Source organism: Cyprinodon variegatus, unplaced genomic scaffold, assembly GCF_000732505.1.
Source record: "Cyprinodon variegatus isolate N-32 unplaced genomic scaffold, C_variegatus-1.0 Scaffold369, whole genome shotgun sequence".
Lineage (NCBI taxonomy): Eukaryota > Metazoa > Chordata > Actinopteri > Cyprinodontiformes > Cyprinodontidae > Cyprinodon > Cyprinodon variegatus.
The window spans coordinates 709430-725669 of NW_015150822.1; the positions used below are offsets into that span (position 1 = coordinate 709430).

The following is a 16240-nucleotide window of genomic DNA, read 5'->3' on the forward strand; positions in this document are numbered from 1 at the left end:
GTTACATACTCTCCAATAATTCCGTTTTTCTGCAAAGCCTGTAGAGACATACAACAGGCTTATAGATGGGCTAAAATAATAATTTTCCCTTGTGAAATGAAAATAAATAAAAAAAACAACAATGTGTAATTGTCTTTCTATTTGATTTTAATACACTGATCACATTTTGGTCACATTTTGCTTATTGTGGCTGTAATGGGGAAAAAAGGTTAAAAAAAAAAAATGTAAATTTAGGAAGCTCTGCGTGTGTTTATTGCAAAGACCTCTTGTTTAAACCATAAAAAGATCAACTTTTTGGGGAGGAAACAAGACCAGTTAGAATCTGAACAGCAACACATGACCTTCCAATTGTTCCAGAAAGAGCAAATATTAATCTAGCCTTGACCTGGACAAGCTCATCAGAATAGAAACTGCTTTATGAAAATAAGGCCCCATAATATCCTCAAAGTTACAGTTACAGTTAAATGTAAAAACACTCTAACACAGCTAGATCTTTTAAAATGATTTATCATAGGAAGTTATTTTCCACTTGCAGGTCTTCCATATTCTGTGTTGATTCAAAGTAAATGATAGCCTTAATTTGTCTAAGTGTTTATATGTTGTTTATACTTTGGACCACAGCTGCAATGAGGGCAGCACCTTTCCCACTGCCTTCCTCTGACGGCAGGAACGTCACATCGCACTGAGGAGCCATAACTCTTACTGTTTCTTTCACGACCTGAGAGAAACTACAAGCAGCAGGAGAAACAAAAAAGAAAGCATTGAGGAGGCAGTTTGGAGACTCTTTTTAAACATGACTCATGCAGCAGCAGTGATAGAGTAACTCACTGTGGATGCAGTTTGTACAGAGCACCGTCTACCCCCACAGTGATGCTCAGACGCTCCAGTTTGCGGTCTTCTCTGATCTTATCCACCACTGCTGCCATTCCTGCACCACACAGCTGAGCTGCACGGCGTGACACCGCTCCACACACCTGCACAACAACGAGAACCCTTATCCTTATTGCAAAAGTGACCAGCTGTGCCAGATGATACGATAGCTACACAGAAGTCATTACTTAACATCAAGATAAGGTTGCACAATTATTTAGAAAAGCTTTGAAAAGTTCAAACTTTTAACCTCTGTGGGCTATTTTAGTAGGTTTAAACTAGAAAAGAGGCCTGCATTCGACTGGGTTTGAACTCCGACCCACAATAAAGGCCACTACAGGATGGCCTCAGGGGGCCCATCTAGTCAAAGCAAATTCCTAACCACACAGAGGGCATCGACATGCAGAGGATATGACCTTGATGGCTGTTGAGGTTTCATCAGAGTGATTTTAAACACTTGGTAAAGATTTACTTTTATAAGAAGAGGTTTCAAGTAACAAAGCACAAATACTTTGTTACTGTACTTAAGCACACTTTTTAGATATCTTTACTTTACTTCATTACTTATTTTTCTTCCTACTTCTGACTGCTACTCATTACATTTTCACACAATTATCTGTACTTTCTATTGGATGAGTCGTATAACGCAAACACTCATTGGTTAGTTAAAGGCAATCATCAGAAGCAAGCAGGTGTTCTTCAAACTGCAAACGTGAATTGTCTATGCCATGCTACAATGTTGGATTCAGAAAAAGATGTCAAAATGTCTGAAAGGTCGGACACAGGCGAGAGCGTATCGGGAGATGGAGACCAATAAGACCTCCCTCATCCTTGGCCCTAACTCAAAGAATTTTTCGAAATAGTCAAAAAATTTAGCTTTCAATTCATATAGTGGCATCTAGCTGTTTTTTAAGGGTTTCTTTGTACTTTTATACTTTAAGTAGTTTTTGGAGCTCATACTTTTTCACTTTGACTTGAGTAAAGAGATCAAGTTGATACTTCAACTTTTACCAGAGTGTTTTTAAACTGCAGAATCTATACTTCTACTCAAGTAACAAATGTGTGTACTTTTGACACCACTGTTTCTAAGTAATCTTAATTTGATCATTTACAAATTCCAAAACTTTAAAAATAGTTATAGTTTGTTTTACTTTAAATAGATTGTATTGATTGTGGCAGAGTCCAGAGGAGAATACTGTGTTGATTTAAGAGTATTTGTTCGAAATCACCAGAAAAAAATTTGTATGAAAATGATGCTCAGCATTTGGGTAATTCTTATGGGCAGAGACATAATGTTTTATTTATTCATAGCAGGATTTTCTGATGCCTTTAAGATCAGAACAGAAACAGTTTTGTAAAAATTAGAAACTTTAATGAAAGTCTGAATGTTACTCTAACATTAGGATATGTATTGTCATTTAAAAGATATAGTGTAATTCAAATAATACAAAATACACAATATATTGGTGTAAATACTTATTTTTTTTACATTTCTTTGAGGGGTTAAATTATATAAAAGAACTTTGCTTTGCTAGAGATAAATTATTCCTGCTAAAATCACGAAAATGCATCTTGCATGACGTCATTACTCAGCATTTTAAAAGGTGTCTGCATTGTTAAATCCTTAGGCTTTTCCTTGGTGCTCTTCTCACTGTTTGAGTGAGAACTAACACCTGAGTGGGATCAGAGCCTGGTAAGGGATTTAAAAAGGTCTCAATTAAAAGGCACTGCAGAATGGTCCCACAGTGAAGAATATTATGTCTGACCACCTGAACAAGTCCATTCTGAGCTCAGACTGCAAGATGCTTTTAAAGANCTGAAAAGCTTCTTCATGTAAACCCTGGGGTGTGCTGTCCAGGGTGGGGCTATTGCTCAGGACAGACCACCCGTCTATCACAGTACAACACACAGACCCACAGGATAAACACACACACACACACACACACACACACACCTGACCTGGGGTTCATTTAAAGTGACCCTCTGACATAACAAGTAGGTTTTGGGCTATAGGGAGAGAGCTGCAGTGCCCAGGTAAAACCACAATCTTGAAAACGTAAAATGTGATGCAGAGAGCGTCCTCGGCTGGAATTTGAACCCAGTAAATTATTTCTGCAAGGATATAGTGGAAATACCTTTGAAAACACTTCCAAAAATTTCCCTTCCAGTTTGAAATATGATAAACAAATAATAAAATATTTCCTTTAAGCCCCTGGAAACCTGGAAAGATTGATCCTTCTTAAGTTTTAATCAGATCAGATAATAGCATTTTAAATGCCCCTTCCTGGAAAAAAAATAATAAAATGCATATGAAGTTAAATTAGCCTAGTCCTTAATAGTTAGTGAATTCGTAATTATTTTGAAAGATGAGGCATGAAAAACAATTAGATTTTGCCCTTTAGTGAGCTTCATCCATCTTTCCTTTTTTAAATTTTTCTTTTTGTTCTTCTCTGATTTCAGTTTGAAACGTTTCAATACATGTGAGCATCTTCAAGGGGAATTTTTCAGGGGTAAAGAAAATAACATTAGAGCCAATTTTTTTCCACCAAGACCTTTTTGTAGTTTCACTACTATGAAAAGCTGGGTGGTGTGAAGTAAAGGGATGCATAGGCATAAAGAGTCGTAAAATAAGAAATCCCGTCAGTCTATTCCAGACCCTAATCTGGTCTTAAGGCGCCAGTGAAATAATCAAATATGACCCCAGGTTTAAAAAAAACAAAACAAAACAAAAAAAATACCAGAGATTCCATGGAGTCATATTTAGTTAAATAAACAGCAATAAAATAAAATAAAATAGAAAGATAAGAACAGAGACAACAAAAGAACTCGAGTAAAATCCAAGTATTCCAGGGGATGCAATATAATAGTACCAAAGCTAGGCTATGTTGCTCTAAGCCTATCTATCAAACTCTGTTTTTTTAAGGGGAGTTGAAATACTTGCCAAAATAAAATAAAAAAAGAAGGAGGAAATTTTTAAGGAAGTGTGTGAGGACAGCAAAAGGATTCCACTTGGTGGGGGCTTTAATGGAAAAGTCCTAAACCCTATATGTAACCCACTGGGACTTGAAAATAATCCACAAAGCTCTGCCTGCATATCTTTCCATCAGGGGGGGATCAGTTTGTTGCTTCATTCAAACAACAGGAAGAAAAGTTTCCATCAGACAGCTGTTTCAGCGACGAGAAAAGAAAAACAAAACAACGAATTGTTCCCTAAAACAAGGAAATGTTATCATGAACAGTTTATTACATCATTACATCATTATATATTTAATTTCAATTACCTTGAGAGTATAAATACAAAATATAAAACTAGTTTGTTGCTGCCACCTTCTGGTCATCCCAACTGTAGGCCTAAACTCATCCACAATTTACCTATTGTGGGACAGTAAAGGGATATTCTATTCTATTCTATTCTATTCTATTCTATCTATTTCTTGTTAAACTTTTATTGGAGCTAAGAGGGAAAAGGTCAACATTTAAACTTTGGGTTTTCTCTATTTGATTGTCGTCAATTTCAATCGTTTTGCACCACATTTAAATTCCAATTTAACCAAACAACGAAACAACAATAGGAAGACATTCTATTTACCAACGGTCAAAGTGTGTTTTCTCAGCATTATGACAAACTACTAATGGGAATGTCAGAGTCTCTAAAGATACTTTTAGTCTTTTATAAATACAAAAAAAGTCAATGACAAATGTCACTGAATAAAGGTCTGTGACCTTCTACAGCCATTAAACATGGCTTTGACTCGTTGCATTTTAGCTTCCTACCTCTTTGACAATAATGCTGTCGCCACTTGTGCCACGCAGCCCCAGTCGCTGCAGTATAGATCTGACCTGCAGCAGAGCCAAGCGATCACTTGGCAAAGGAAACACAGAGCAGCAAATGTTTAATTTAACACAAGTGAAGCTAGGAAAAAGGGAATGTATCTGGAATATTCGTAAACAGATTTTTCTACCTCTCTATTTGTGAAAGATATTTTGTTTCAAATATCCCAGGGGTTTTTAATGGTTCGGTGACATGTCCTTTGAACAGTAGTCCTCGTCTGGTGAGATCCAGTAAAACCTGTCTGACGATTTCACCCAGGTACATCCCACCGGTCATCTTTTCAAACCTAAACATGAAGCAAAGGGAAATGACTTGTTTCTGTTGCTTAAAGGAGTACAGTAAAGACTGGGGGATATTTGATCACCTTTGCTTTCCCTGGTTTACTGAGTGTATATCCACCTCTGCGTCATAAGGATTGATGATGTCATCCAGAGAGTGGTCGTCACCCAGACCGCCCCACTCTGTGTTTATGCACATTTTGGATTCGTCAGCCTCCACATTTGACTTCTCTGGCTTCATCGCATGGTTCTGCAGAGTGGAAGCAAAAGCACCAATATGATCACTTTAGCTCTGACATTTACTTAAATCTGCTTCTTTACCTCTTCCTGCTCTTTGTCTTTCTTTGCGGTGCCATGGCCCTGTTTCAGCTTTTCAATGTTCTTCACTTCCTCCATGTAGCAGAGGTTTGATCCTGTTCCTGAAACCATAGAGCATCATCGACTTGAACCAAAGTTTACTTCTTCTCAATAGAAACACGTTATAATATTTCTTTTGGATACTGCCTCTTAAATTGTCTAGGTTGAATTCAGAGCTAAGATTTCCCACTCATGCCTGTCTATAAACCTTCATGCTTTCATGATCACAGTCTCAAAGACTGATAAAAATGCTCTCTGTAGAGACTCCAGAGCTGCTATCCACCTCCAAGATAGTGTGACATACCTGCAATCATTCCAATTTCACACTGAGGATCCTCATAGGCGCAGCTCATCATAGTCCCAACCGTGTCATTTACTAATGCAACAATGTCCAGGTCAAACTCCTGGAGACACAAACAGGAATCATCATAAACTGAATTAGGTTTGCTTTGCAAACATATTCATGCCCTTGAAAGTATATTTTAGCCCTTTAACACCCTGGTCAACTAAACAGGACATCATTTTCACAGGAAAATGCAGGCTGGGGTTGGACAAAGACATTAAAGGGTTAAAATACTGTCACATTTCTAAAACTTTTTTTTTTTTCATTTTGGCATTGGCATTTTTATGATTTTAAAAGGTCTAAAATAAAAATAAGGTTTAGAAAGAGGGAGAAAGATATGCAGCAGTGGATAACTATTTTATTCTGATGTCATGATAGATGGACATAAAGTAGAAGTAATTGTAATAAAGGTTTTCAAATATTTTCACCAACAAAGAAAAGAAGAGAGTAGTTTGAATTTATATTTGGTCCCCTTTTATTCAATGCCCCTGAAGAAAATCCAGAACAACCAAAAGACCCCTTATGTGTTATGTAACCTCAGCATAAATACAGCTTTTATGTAGATATCTCTACATCTCTATCATCTAAATTTTAAATAAAATTAAGTAGGGGCTCAAAAGTAAAAAGAAAATTCTTTAGAAAACTGCCCGTCATTTGAAAATAGATCCTCCCAAAAAGACAGGCTGTTTTTGTCCAAACAGAACATGTCTATTTGTGGGGGAAAACAATTTTCATCCTCAATATGAAACATAGAGATGGCTGTATCATGCTGTGGTGATGCTTTTTCCTACAACAAAAGCAGGCTTGATGGGGTAATTGGTGGAGTTACTACATTAGAATCAGGGGATAAATCTGTTAAAGGATGTGAAAGTCTTCAGAGAAGTGCAGAGCGTCACCTCCCACTAAGACAAAACCAACCCCAGAGATGCAGTCAGAGCTGCAATGAGTGATTTTGATCAAACCATAACCCAATTCAGGTCCAACACAAAATCCAAATGAATATTATAACTAAGCGTTTGCTTAGTTATAATATTCATTTGGTACTCAGAGATTCACTTCCATACAGAAACCCCACATTCATATCTTCAGGTAACACAGAGTACATGTCAGACTTAATAATATTACTTTAGCAATAGTTTAAAGGTGTTGCTTTATTGTATGTCTTGTACCATGTTTTTCCGTTGTGCTGTTCTTTTTTCATCTCGTTACAGGTGATGAAGCAGACTGAAAATGTTTTGTCATTATCTCCTTTCTATCTCTTCTTTCTTTCATATTTTCTCTTTTTTTTCTTTTTTCCTTTTCTTCTTCTGTTTTTCTGCTCTATTTATATTGTCCATATAAACTGTAAAACTCCCTGCGTAATTATAATAAAGCAAATTTATATGCATGAAACAAGTGGAGCTATATGGCAATTGCCATACTGCTCCACTTGTGAAAGTAAAATCTGTTGGGCTCTTTTTGGCGTCAAGACAATTATTCTTATTGCCACATTGCCAGACAGGACACTGTAAAAAAAAATATAAAAATAAAAATAACTAAGCGTTTGAAAATTATGGTTTTAAGACAATATCTGTCAAACCAGTTTGAGGTTTCTGGAAATAACAACGGGAAGACACATGTTGCTCTCTATGTGCAGGTAGATCTATATCCTGAGAAAGAAATCATTAAATGTAGCAAAATTCAGTTGATCAAAGTTATTGTTAGTAACAAAAAATCTGAAAACATATGAAAAAGTTCCACACATATTTTTTGACAGGATGTATACACACTGATATATGCACACAGGAATTATATAAATGGGTATACACACAAACACCACAGGACATTTCAAAGGGCTTCATTCTATTATTGAATATAAAAAAGATGGAAAATCTATGCTTTCCCCTTTTGTGTTAAACCTTAAATTTTTTCCTAGAGGTTTTAGCATCTAGACTCACGTTTCGTCTCTTGATGGCATCTCTGAGCATGAAAACAACATCCTGTCCTACGCAGTCTGTGGCCTTGAAGCCCTTAGTCCAGCTTACCAGGGTGCCCTAAATAAAAAAAAATAATCAATGCAAGCATTTGATTCAGGCAAATTTGAATAGGCAAAATAATCCTGGATTCTTTTATTTTAGAAAAGGCTAAAAACCTACTTTATTAATACCAGACTGCTCACAAGGGAAAGAGAAGGTGAAGCCAGCAGGCAGACATGCCTTCTTCAGCCCCATGTAGTCCAGGAAGTCACAGACACACTGAGCCAAGTGGTCAAACAACTGAAGCCAACCAGAGAAAGACATTTCAGATATCACTGAACGTAGACAGATATTTTTCTCTGCTGTAACTTATTTGGACAAACTGATATTTATAGCTGATTCTTCTGTCTTATGATTTTGTTTGAAGTATTTGAATATAATGGTATGAAGGCTGTCTCACCTCTTCTCCAGTTCCTTGCATTATCTCCAGCGGAATGGTATAAATCTTATGGTAAAGTTGGGATTTATGTCTTTTGAATCTCACAAGCATAGCTCTGAAGTTTGTCCCTCCGAGATCCAAAGCAAGGTAATTTCCATTTTCTGAAGCACAAAATGTATTTCATTATGAACCGACTATTTTACAGCAGAAGTGGAGTCAGGTTTCAGCTGAGGGGAAGATGATGGAGGGAACAACAACTTTAAAACAGGTGAGGTAAAGTTTGCTTTCATACCTGTGCCATCTGGTGTGTGGTATACAAAGGAGGGAAGCATTTTTACTGTGCAGCCTTTACCCCTGAGCCCAGCCTCCAGCCCTTCTCTCATCCTAGATTTTACCAGCTGCAGCTGCTGCTGGTTTAGTCTGAAGAGAGACAGCGCCTCATCCACCTTTGGTAATAGAGTTAAAGCTTGTCATATCTCAACAATACAAAGGAGGAGCATTTTTAGTTCACCTGTAAAGACAAATGTTCATGCTTTTAGAGGACATTCTCACCCTTCTTCTCTGTGATGTCAGACGCTGAGCTACTGCTGCCACCAGGGCGGCACCTTTGCTGCTACCACTCTCTGAGAGAGCAAACCTGACCTGACAATCGGGAAGCAGCCGCCGCACAACTTTATGAAGGCGTTTAGGATACCTGAAAAAGTATAGAGGTTTTTGTAAGAAAAGCAGCAATTCTGAGGTGGAAAAAATATGACTGATGATTTAACACTGCAAAATCTGAAAGTTGTTCACAGCTTGTAAGTTTAGGATGAATTTGACAGACCAGCTCATGAGGTGCTAAGATCAAAGAGACATACAACAAAATTTCTGCAGGAAAAGCTGCTTCTACCAAATAGTGGCCCAGATAGCTCCTTAACAAAAGATATTTAGCACGTTTGTTTTTATATATAAATATATATATAAAAAAATTAAAAGTTGGAGGAGAATTCTGCATAAAATTCAAATTAAATGCAACAGATGGAGTAAAATAATAAAATGCTAAAGATGTACAAATGCTTTTGCAAGACTCAATCTCCTGCAAATCAAAATTATATTAAAAAAAAACAAAACAAAAACAATTAAAGGGTCATGATAAAGGACTCAACAATGATTTCCATCCATCCATCCATCCATCCATCCATCCATCCATCCATCCATCCATCCATCCATCCATCCATCCATCCATCCATCCATCCACTTCCCCTTTATCGGGGTAGGGTCGCGGAGGCAGCAGTCTAAATCATTTTAAATCTTAAATGTTAAATGTAAAAATGATAGGTTTTGGAATTTATTATTAAAAGTAATTATAAAATGGAAACAAAATGCATGTAACAGTAAATATGTGAGGCACAATGAATAAATATAAGCAATCCTCATTAATTGTCTGTAGATTTGATTTGACTCTTGTTTCTCTTTTGGATAAACAAACGCTTATTTTTTCAAAGTTTAATCATTATACTCTAAAAAATATTGTTTTTTTTTGTTGTTGTTTTTTAATATTTAGTTTTCATTGCCAATTTATTTGCAGTTATAAACTGATCTACTCCATAAATGTTGATAATGAGGTCTCTGCGAAGACTTACTGTGGGTGCGTTTTGTATAGAGTACCATCAACGCCTACTGTGATTTTCACCCCTCTCAAATTCCGGTTCTGCCTGATCCGAGTTAAGATGGCTGCCAGCCCGGCAGCCACCAGATTGGAGGACCTGAAGGAGACGATGGTGCTGACGTGCTGAACAGCGATGCAGTCGTCAGATGAAGGACTTAAATGAAGGCGAGTCAAAATGTCCTTGGTGTTTTTCAGACCATTTCTGTTCCTAAAGAAAAAAAAAAGATACATAAAAGATTGGAGTTCTTAAAGTTGTCAGATGCTCTGAAGAGGAGACATGATGTCTGCGTACTCCTCCATCGCTGCTACATCTGCAGTGGTTATATTCCCTTTGGTCCTCAGGGCGTCGGACACACGCCCATCAAACAGCAGTCCCAGTTTAGCCATCTTTAAAACAACCAGCCTCACCAGCTCTCCCAAATACATCCCACTGACCATCTTCTCAAATCTATAAAACATTAGAAATAGCATTTTAGAACAGAGGTCAAAAGGGTCAAAAGGTGTTAAACATTCTATGAAGCATCAGAGACAAAAACAAAACGGTTTCACTGACGTTTGTTGTCCAGGGTTGAGGGAGGCTGCATCAACATCTCTGTCAAACTCTGTAATGAAATCATCCAAAGCCCCATCATCTCCAAACCCCCCCCACTCAGTGTTCACACACATCCGGCCCTCGTCTCCTTCCACCAGGTCGATGTGACGCAGCTCTTCCATGTAGCAGACATTGGTACCAGTTCCTACGCACACAAACACACACATTAGATCTACATCCTGAGCCTTGGATGGCTTTGTACTCCTTTAATCTCACTATAAGTGCAGCTGCTCTATGAGGCTTCTTGCTCTGAGGATGCACTTCTATAGCAGCGACAAAGAACCTGATGAGAGTAGATGGGAAGATGGATGGAGCTCAACACATTGAAATCACAGAGGAAAACTTGTCAGAGGTCCCAAAAGACTTAACACTGGGCAAAGACTCTAAATATAAACCCATACAACAGAGGTGCTTATCCCAAAGCAAACACAGATTGAGTTAAAATAAAAATAAATTGAACTTTATTGATCTCACAATGGAGAAATCAACTCTCTGCATTCAACCCGTCTCCTTTGGGGAGCAGAGGGCTGCCACTGTGCAGCACCTGGGGAGCAATCAGTGGTTAAGGACCTTGCTCAGGGAACCAGGGTGGCAGTCTGTGGGAGTGGGTTTCAAACTCACATCCTCTGGATTCAAAGCCCTATGCCCTAATCACTAGGTCACCACTCCCCAGTTATTTTTGCAACATAAAACAGCCAAAGCCGTCTATTTTAATCTAAGTCTATTTTCTCCCAATTTGGAAAATGTTATGTTATGATATATCAAAGTATAATATAAAGTATATTATATAGATATTATATAAAGTATAAACTTCCCTTTATCCCTCTATCCAAGCAGGTTTAGTTCCTACTGTATGCTCCACCTATCTGGAACAGACTTCCACAAGACTTTAAAAGTCAAAGTTAAAAACCCGTTTGTTTAGAGCTATATTTGACTTTTGAGGTTAAACTGTTAACTGTTAAATTTTATTAGTTCATGTTTTATTTACTTTATTACCTGCTTTTATCATGTTTTTATTTCCACCCCCTTTTATTCTGCTTTCCTGTTCCATTCATGTAAAGCCCTCAGTACTGAATTGTGCTATAAATAAACTTGCCTTACAGATATCTATTTTGCCAACAACATTTAAAAAAGCACTGCACTTTGTCCTTTGAATTACAAACAGAAAATGTACAAGGATAGCCACAAAAAACCACTAGAGGGAGTTGTTTTATTAAATTTGTCTTATAGCTGAAGCAATATTTTCACATCTGTATTAAAGCATATTATTTAAGGCTGTGCTGTGAAGCAGGAGGAAGTCAATTTGCTGCATCAACTCTCCACAAAATAGACATACTCTAATAGAACAAACAAAACAGGAAAACAAAACAGCCAGGATCTATAACAAAAAACTAGCAATAAAATAAAAAAATTATATCAAACCAGTGAAAAATATAACCTTTATCTTCCCTCAGATTTAAGGTTGGTGTGTTTGGTGATAACAGCTTACTTGATCATATTTGATCAGCCTAAATTTAGACAAAAAAGTATTGCATGACTTGTAATAAAACAATAGAAAAGTGCAGCGAATAAGTGGATTATATTTGAACACAGTTAAAAGGCGCCGTTTGATCAGAAGGGGACCAATGAAAATATTCTCACCAATGATGAGTCCTACTTCACAACACTGGTCATCAAATCCACAGGTCATCATGGTCGCCACGGTGTCATTGACCATCGCCAGGACCTCTACGTCCATATCCTGCAGGGTTTAGGAGGTAAAGATACCTCATGGAAAAGGTCTGCATATGCCTATAATGGTTAAGCATGCAAAGAATAGGCTACGTGGTTAATTTCATGGGAATTTATTTTACTCAAGTGGTCAAGTTGTGGCATAAAACTTCTGCTTGATATTTTGTTGTTTGGATACATTTTGAGTTTTCATCTGCTGTATGCCACATCATTGAAGTAGGTTTATAAAATATCTCTTTATGTAAAAGTAATCTAGTTCCGTTTCAGATTTGGAAAAAATAATTGAAATAGATCTGCTCTTTGATTCTGTTGTAGTTCATTATGATAGGGGATATGACTATATTAAAGAAACCTACTAAAAGATAAAGTAAATATTGCTAGATATTGTCTCTGAGGGCCTTTTTGGACATTCAGCATCAAGCCCAACAGCTGGTGGAGGACATTTGTGTCATACCCCAGTTCTGCCAATAGCCTCTTTAAGCGCCTGGACCACATCTTTCCCCTGAAGGCCCCGAACTCTGTAATTCTTTCCCCAGCTGACGGATAATCCCTGCAGAGCAAATAGAATAAGTTAGAAGGGGAAAAAAGAAATAAATGAGGATGAAAACTAGAGGAGTAAATTACACAGCTGGACAAAAAAAATCAAATGTTGGGATGAAGGATGTCCTACCTGATCCAAACTAGGGTGCTCACAGGGGAAGGAGAAGGTAAAGGCTAACAGATGTTTATTTGATGGACTGATATTCTTTTCATGCAGAAAATCCTTCAGAGATTCTGAGACATGGTCGAATAACTACAAATGAAAAATAAAACAAAGAAGATAGAATTGGAATATAAAGAAAAAAGGCCTCACCTTCTGCTCTGTTTGCAACCAAATCTGTGGGGTTTTTTGTTTTTTGTTTTTACCTCAGCAGCTTTCCCGGCCTGCAGCTCATTTGGTATTGGATAAGTCTTCTCCTCCATCTCTACTCCTCCCTTTTTTATTCCTACATCCTCTCTGACTTTAACTCTAAGAACCTTAAAGTTGGAGCCTCCAAGATCTAGAGCCAGAAACTCTCCTTTCTCTGCAGAGAAACAAAACATGTCCATCACCTGCTGCTGTTTTTTGTTTTGGTTTTTCCCCCACAGTTCAGTGGTTTATACATGTAAATTAAACTAAGATGTACAACCTGATCCATCAGGAGTGGAGCGAACTTGTGTCGGTAGCATTTTCACTGCTGCAGCTGCAGTACTTTCTGCTGAAAGGCCTTTCTTCATTTCAGCCAGAAAACGTTTTGAGATGTCACTTAACCGATCGTCATGGAGACGCATCGCATGCAGGAACCTGTCCACCTTTGAAGGTAAAAGCAGAGGGGAGAAAATCAGCTAAGTAAAAAGAAACTATGCTGAACTGATTCTTTTTTTTTTCAATAAGACTGGAAAAAAAAAGTGGAAAAACAGCAAATTACAATTAAAATAAAAACGAAAAAATTTTTTTTTGTTCATTTAAAGCATATTTTCGACCTTCATGGCATAAGTATTATATTAAGCCTCTCTTAACAGACATTTATCAGATTTATGTCCAATATCTTACATATTCAATATTAATTGCATCATTAAATACATTACAACAGACCACATTAAACCTGCATCTTAACTATACAAGGGGATCTATAGCTTCAAAATATTTCTAACTCTTGAATATATTCACATTTTGTCATATTACAACCACAAATCTTAAATGCCATTTTCTTTTTTAAATTAAAATTGGAAAATAAATGCGTTGTAAATGCGATTCAGCCTCATTTACTCTAATACTAATGAGTAAAAAACGACATTTAGTATTAAAAAAAAATCCTCCTGTTTGTGATTTGATATCAGTATAAATGCAACTGTCGTGTAACATTATTTAACCTCCTGACTATCAGTAATTCATATTTGTCCTCTGTAGAGGACATTAATAAACCTGAATATCTTATTTTGCTATCTGCAGAACATATTTATGACTTTTCAATGATACCGGACATAAAGGGGTGGAGCTTTGGAGCATTTCTCTTTCTCATTCAGGAAAATGACATCTGTCAGTGGAATAGACTTTTATCCGGGACACTGCCTTCATGTTGAGCTTATCAAACCACTTCTTCTGATAACTTAAGCAAACTGCACCACCCCTGCAGTCCAGATTTGTCTCCTCAGTCTGCTCTGATCCTTCCAATACAGAGAATCCATGTTGATTCCTGTTCAGTTCATTGTTCAAATCAAATTTATAAATCACATTTAAAACAACAGATTGTTACTAAAGTTTTATACAACAAAAGGTAAAGACTGCAGTTTCATTTAATGTGTTACATGTGATCTAAAGACATCATAAGAGAACTAAACATAAAACAAGTTGGAAAATTATTTGTTTTTAATAGATACCTAAAAAATGAAAGTGAAGAAGCCTTTCCAATATTGAAAGAGAGAATTTTCCAGGACTCAGCTGAGACTGAAAAAGTCTGATCTCCTCTAACTGTTAGACTAGATTTTAGGACAACCAAGCAGCTAATCAGATGATCAAAGTGCCTGAGAAGAAAGGCAATGCTGAACTAGGTCATAGAGGTATAAAGGTGCAAGGTCCTGTGGCATTTTATAGGTCAGCAAGATAACTTTAAGATAAGACAGGATTAAACCAGTGAAATGTGTAAAATTACAGTCATGAGATGAGCTTCAGAATTATGGACAAGCTGAGGACAAGAAAATGACACCTGGCCAACTACAACTTAAAGTTTAATGCAGTATTAAGGTCAGGTTTAAAAAAAATGAAAATAATTCAAGCTCAGGTATGGTTAGCACTGACTGAAATCTAGCATATCATGTGTTAGATTGGCCCAGTCAAAGTTTAGACCTAAATCTAGAATCTATGGCTTGAAAAGAGATGTTTAAAATAACCCTCCATGCAAGCTGACAGAGCTAGAACTATTCTGCAGAGAATGGGAGAAATGTACTTGCAGCCTGAATGACAACAAATCGACCTACAGTGTAACCTCTGCATGCATAAGGGAGCTACACAATGTTTTATTCATTTTATATATGCAGTAAAACCAGATTTTTTTATCCATTATTAAAATAAACCATAAAGTAGACATCCATGTTGCTCTATCACATAAAAATGATAAAACACATTATATATTTTGGTTCCTAAGTGACAAAATGTTGAAGCGGTATTAATACCCTATTTTGATATTTAGATCACTGCAGATATGTATTTATAGACTTATTATTCTCAAACTATGACATAGTCTGACTTTTAGTTTCAAGAACTTGTGATCTTAAGTTTAAAAGCCATAACCATCCAATTTCTTTTTGCTCCCTTTAGATTTAATGGTGTGAATATAATGCATATTCTCTTGCTAATGTAATTAGTATTTTAATGTTTTAATCTAATCTTAATCAGAGAAGAAACGGTTAATCAAATAATATGTGGTTGTAAAAATAGTCAGGATGTTTTATTACAATAAAAAGAGAAAATATTGAGCCACCGGTTGCTGCAGTGGCTCATTTAATAGTCATTAACAAGAAATAATCAAAGAATGAATTAAAGTAAACCTAGAGCTTTATTATTATTGCTAAGTAAATAAAAAAAATGGCAAAATAAGATACAATTCAGAGCAAAATGTAGACATAGGCTCTTAACATCTAAATATCAGGATTTTTATTTTCACTGAGTATCTTAGTATCCAGTATTTTCTAATGTCCTATCGCTGCTTGACTTTCAATGTATGCATCATTACAGGGAGTGTCAGAACTTTGTCCCTGTGGGACAGAGGTGTACAGCAGCTTTGAGAGAAATGTGTTAATGATTGCTAAGGACCACAATAACTGATTATTACTGTTACGTTTAATTTCAGTTTGCTGGTATGCATTTAACCTAGATTTAATGAAAATGTAAGGAAATATATATTTGAATTTCAAGAATTATTTATGGGATACATGTTTGGGATTTATTCTCAAAGTCAAAATAAGAGAATCTCCTCTTAAGGTGTGAACTACAAGGAAAGGAAGACTTGATAGACCTGGAATAAATTGATTTCAACAGCTTAAGCAACGCCTATGATTAAGATTTACCTCTTTGTAATAATTCAAATAACTCTTACCTTCTTAGTAGGATCCTCCTGAAGTTTGGAGAAGAAAAATGAAACTAGATGAACAGCTAACATCTTTAAATAGGCAGAAC

General features: G+C 36.5%; 1 protein-coding gene across 3 annotated transcripts; it reads right to left on the reverse strand.

Moving 5' to 3' along the window:
• Window positions 1–344: 344 nt before the first annotated feature.
• On the reverse strand, window positions 345–16223 carry LOC107092140 (putative hexokinase HKDC1). 3 transcript variants are annotated; one of them, XM_015386457.1, is made up of 21 exons: window positions 16161–16223; window positions 13215–13377; window positions 12952–13109; window positions 12716–12838; window positions 12500–12595; window positions 11956–12055; window positions 10276–10459; window positions 10015–10170; window positions 9697–9930; window positions 8627–8768; window positions 8367–8520; window positions 8096–8235; window positions 7816–7935; window positions 7618–7713; window positions 5642–5741; window positions 5354–5399; window positions 5067–5204; window positions 4833–4988; window positions 4645–4732; window positions 829–974; window positions 345–728 (listed from the first exon to the last, which is right to left on the reverse strand). In XM_015386457.1, the coding sequence occupies exons 1-21, from the start codon at window positions 16221–16223 to the stop codon at window positions 593–595; spliced, it is 2739 nt and encodes a 912-aa protein (XP_015241943.1). In that variant the 3' UTR covers window positions 345–592. The 3 variants fall into 3 exon arrangements, with proteins under 3 accessions (XP_015241943.1, XP_015241942.1, XP_015241940.1); XM_015386456.1 differs by having other exon boundaries at window positions 5067–5200; window positions 5350–5399; XM_015386454.1 differs by having other exon boundaries at window positions 5067–5230; window positions 5302–5399.
• Between the last annotated feature and the right edge of the window lie 17 nt (window positions 16224–16240).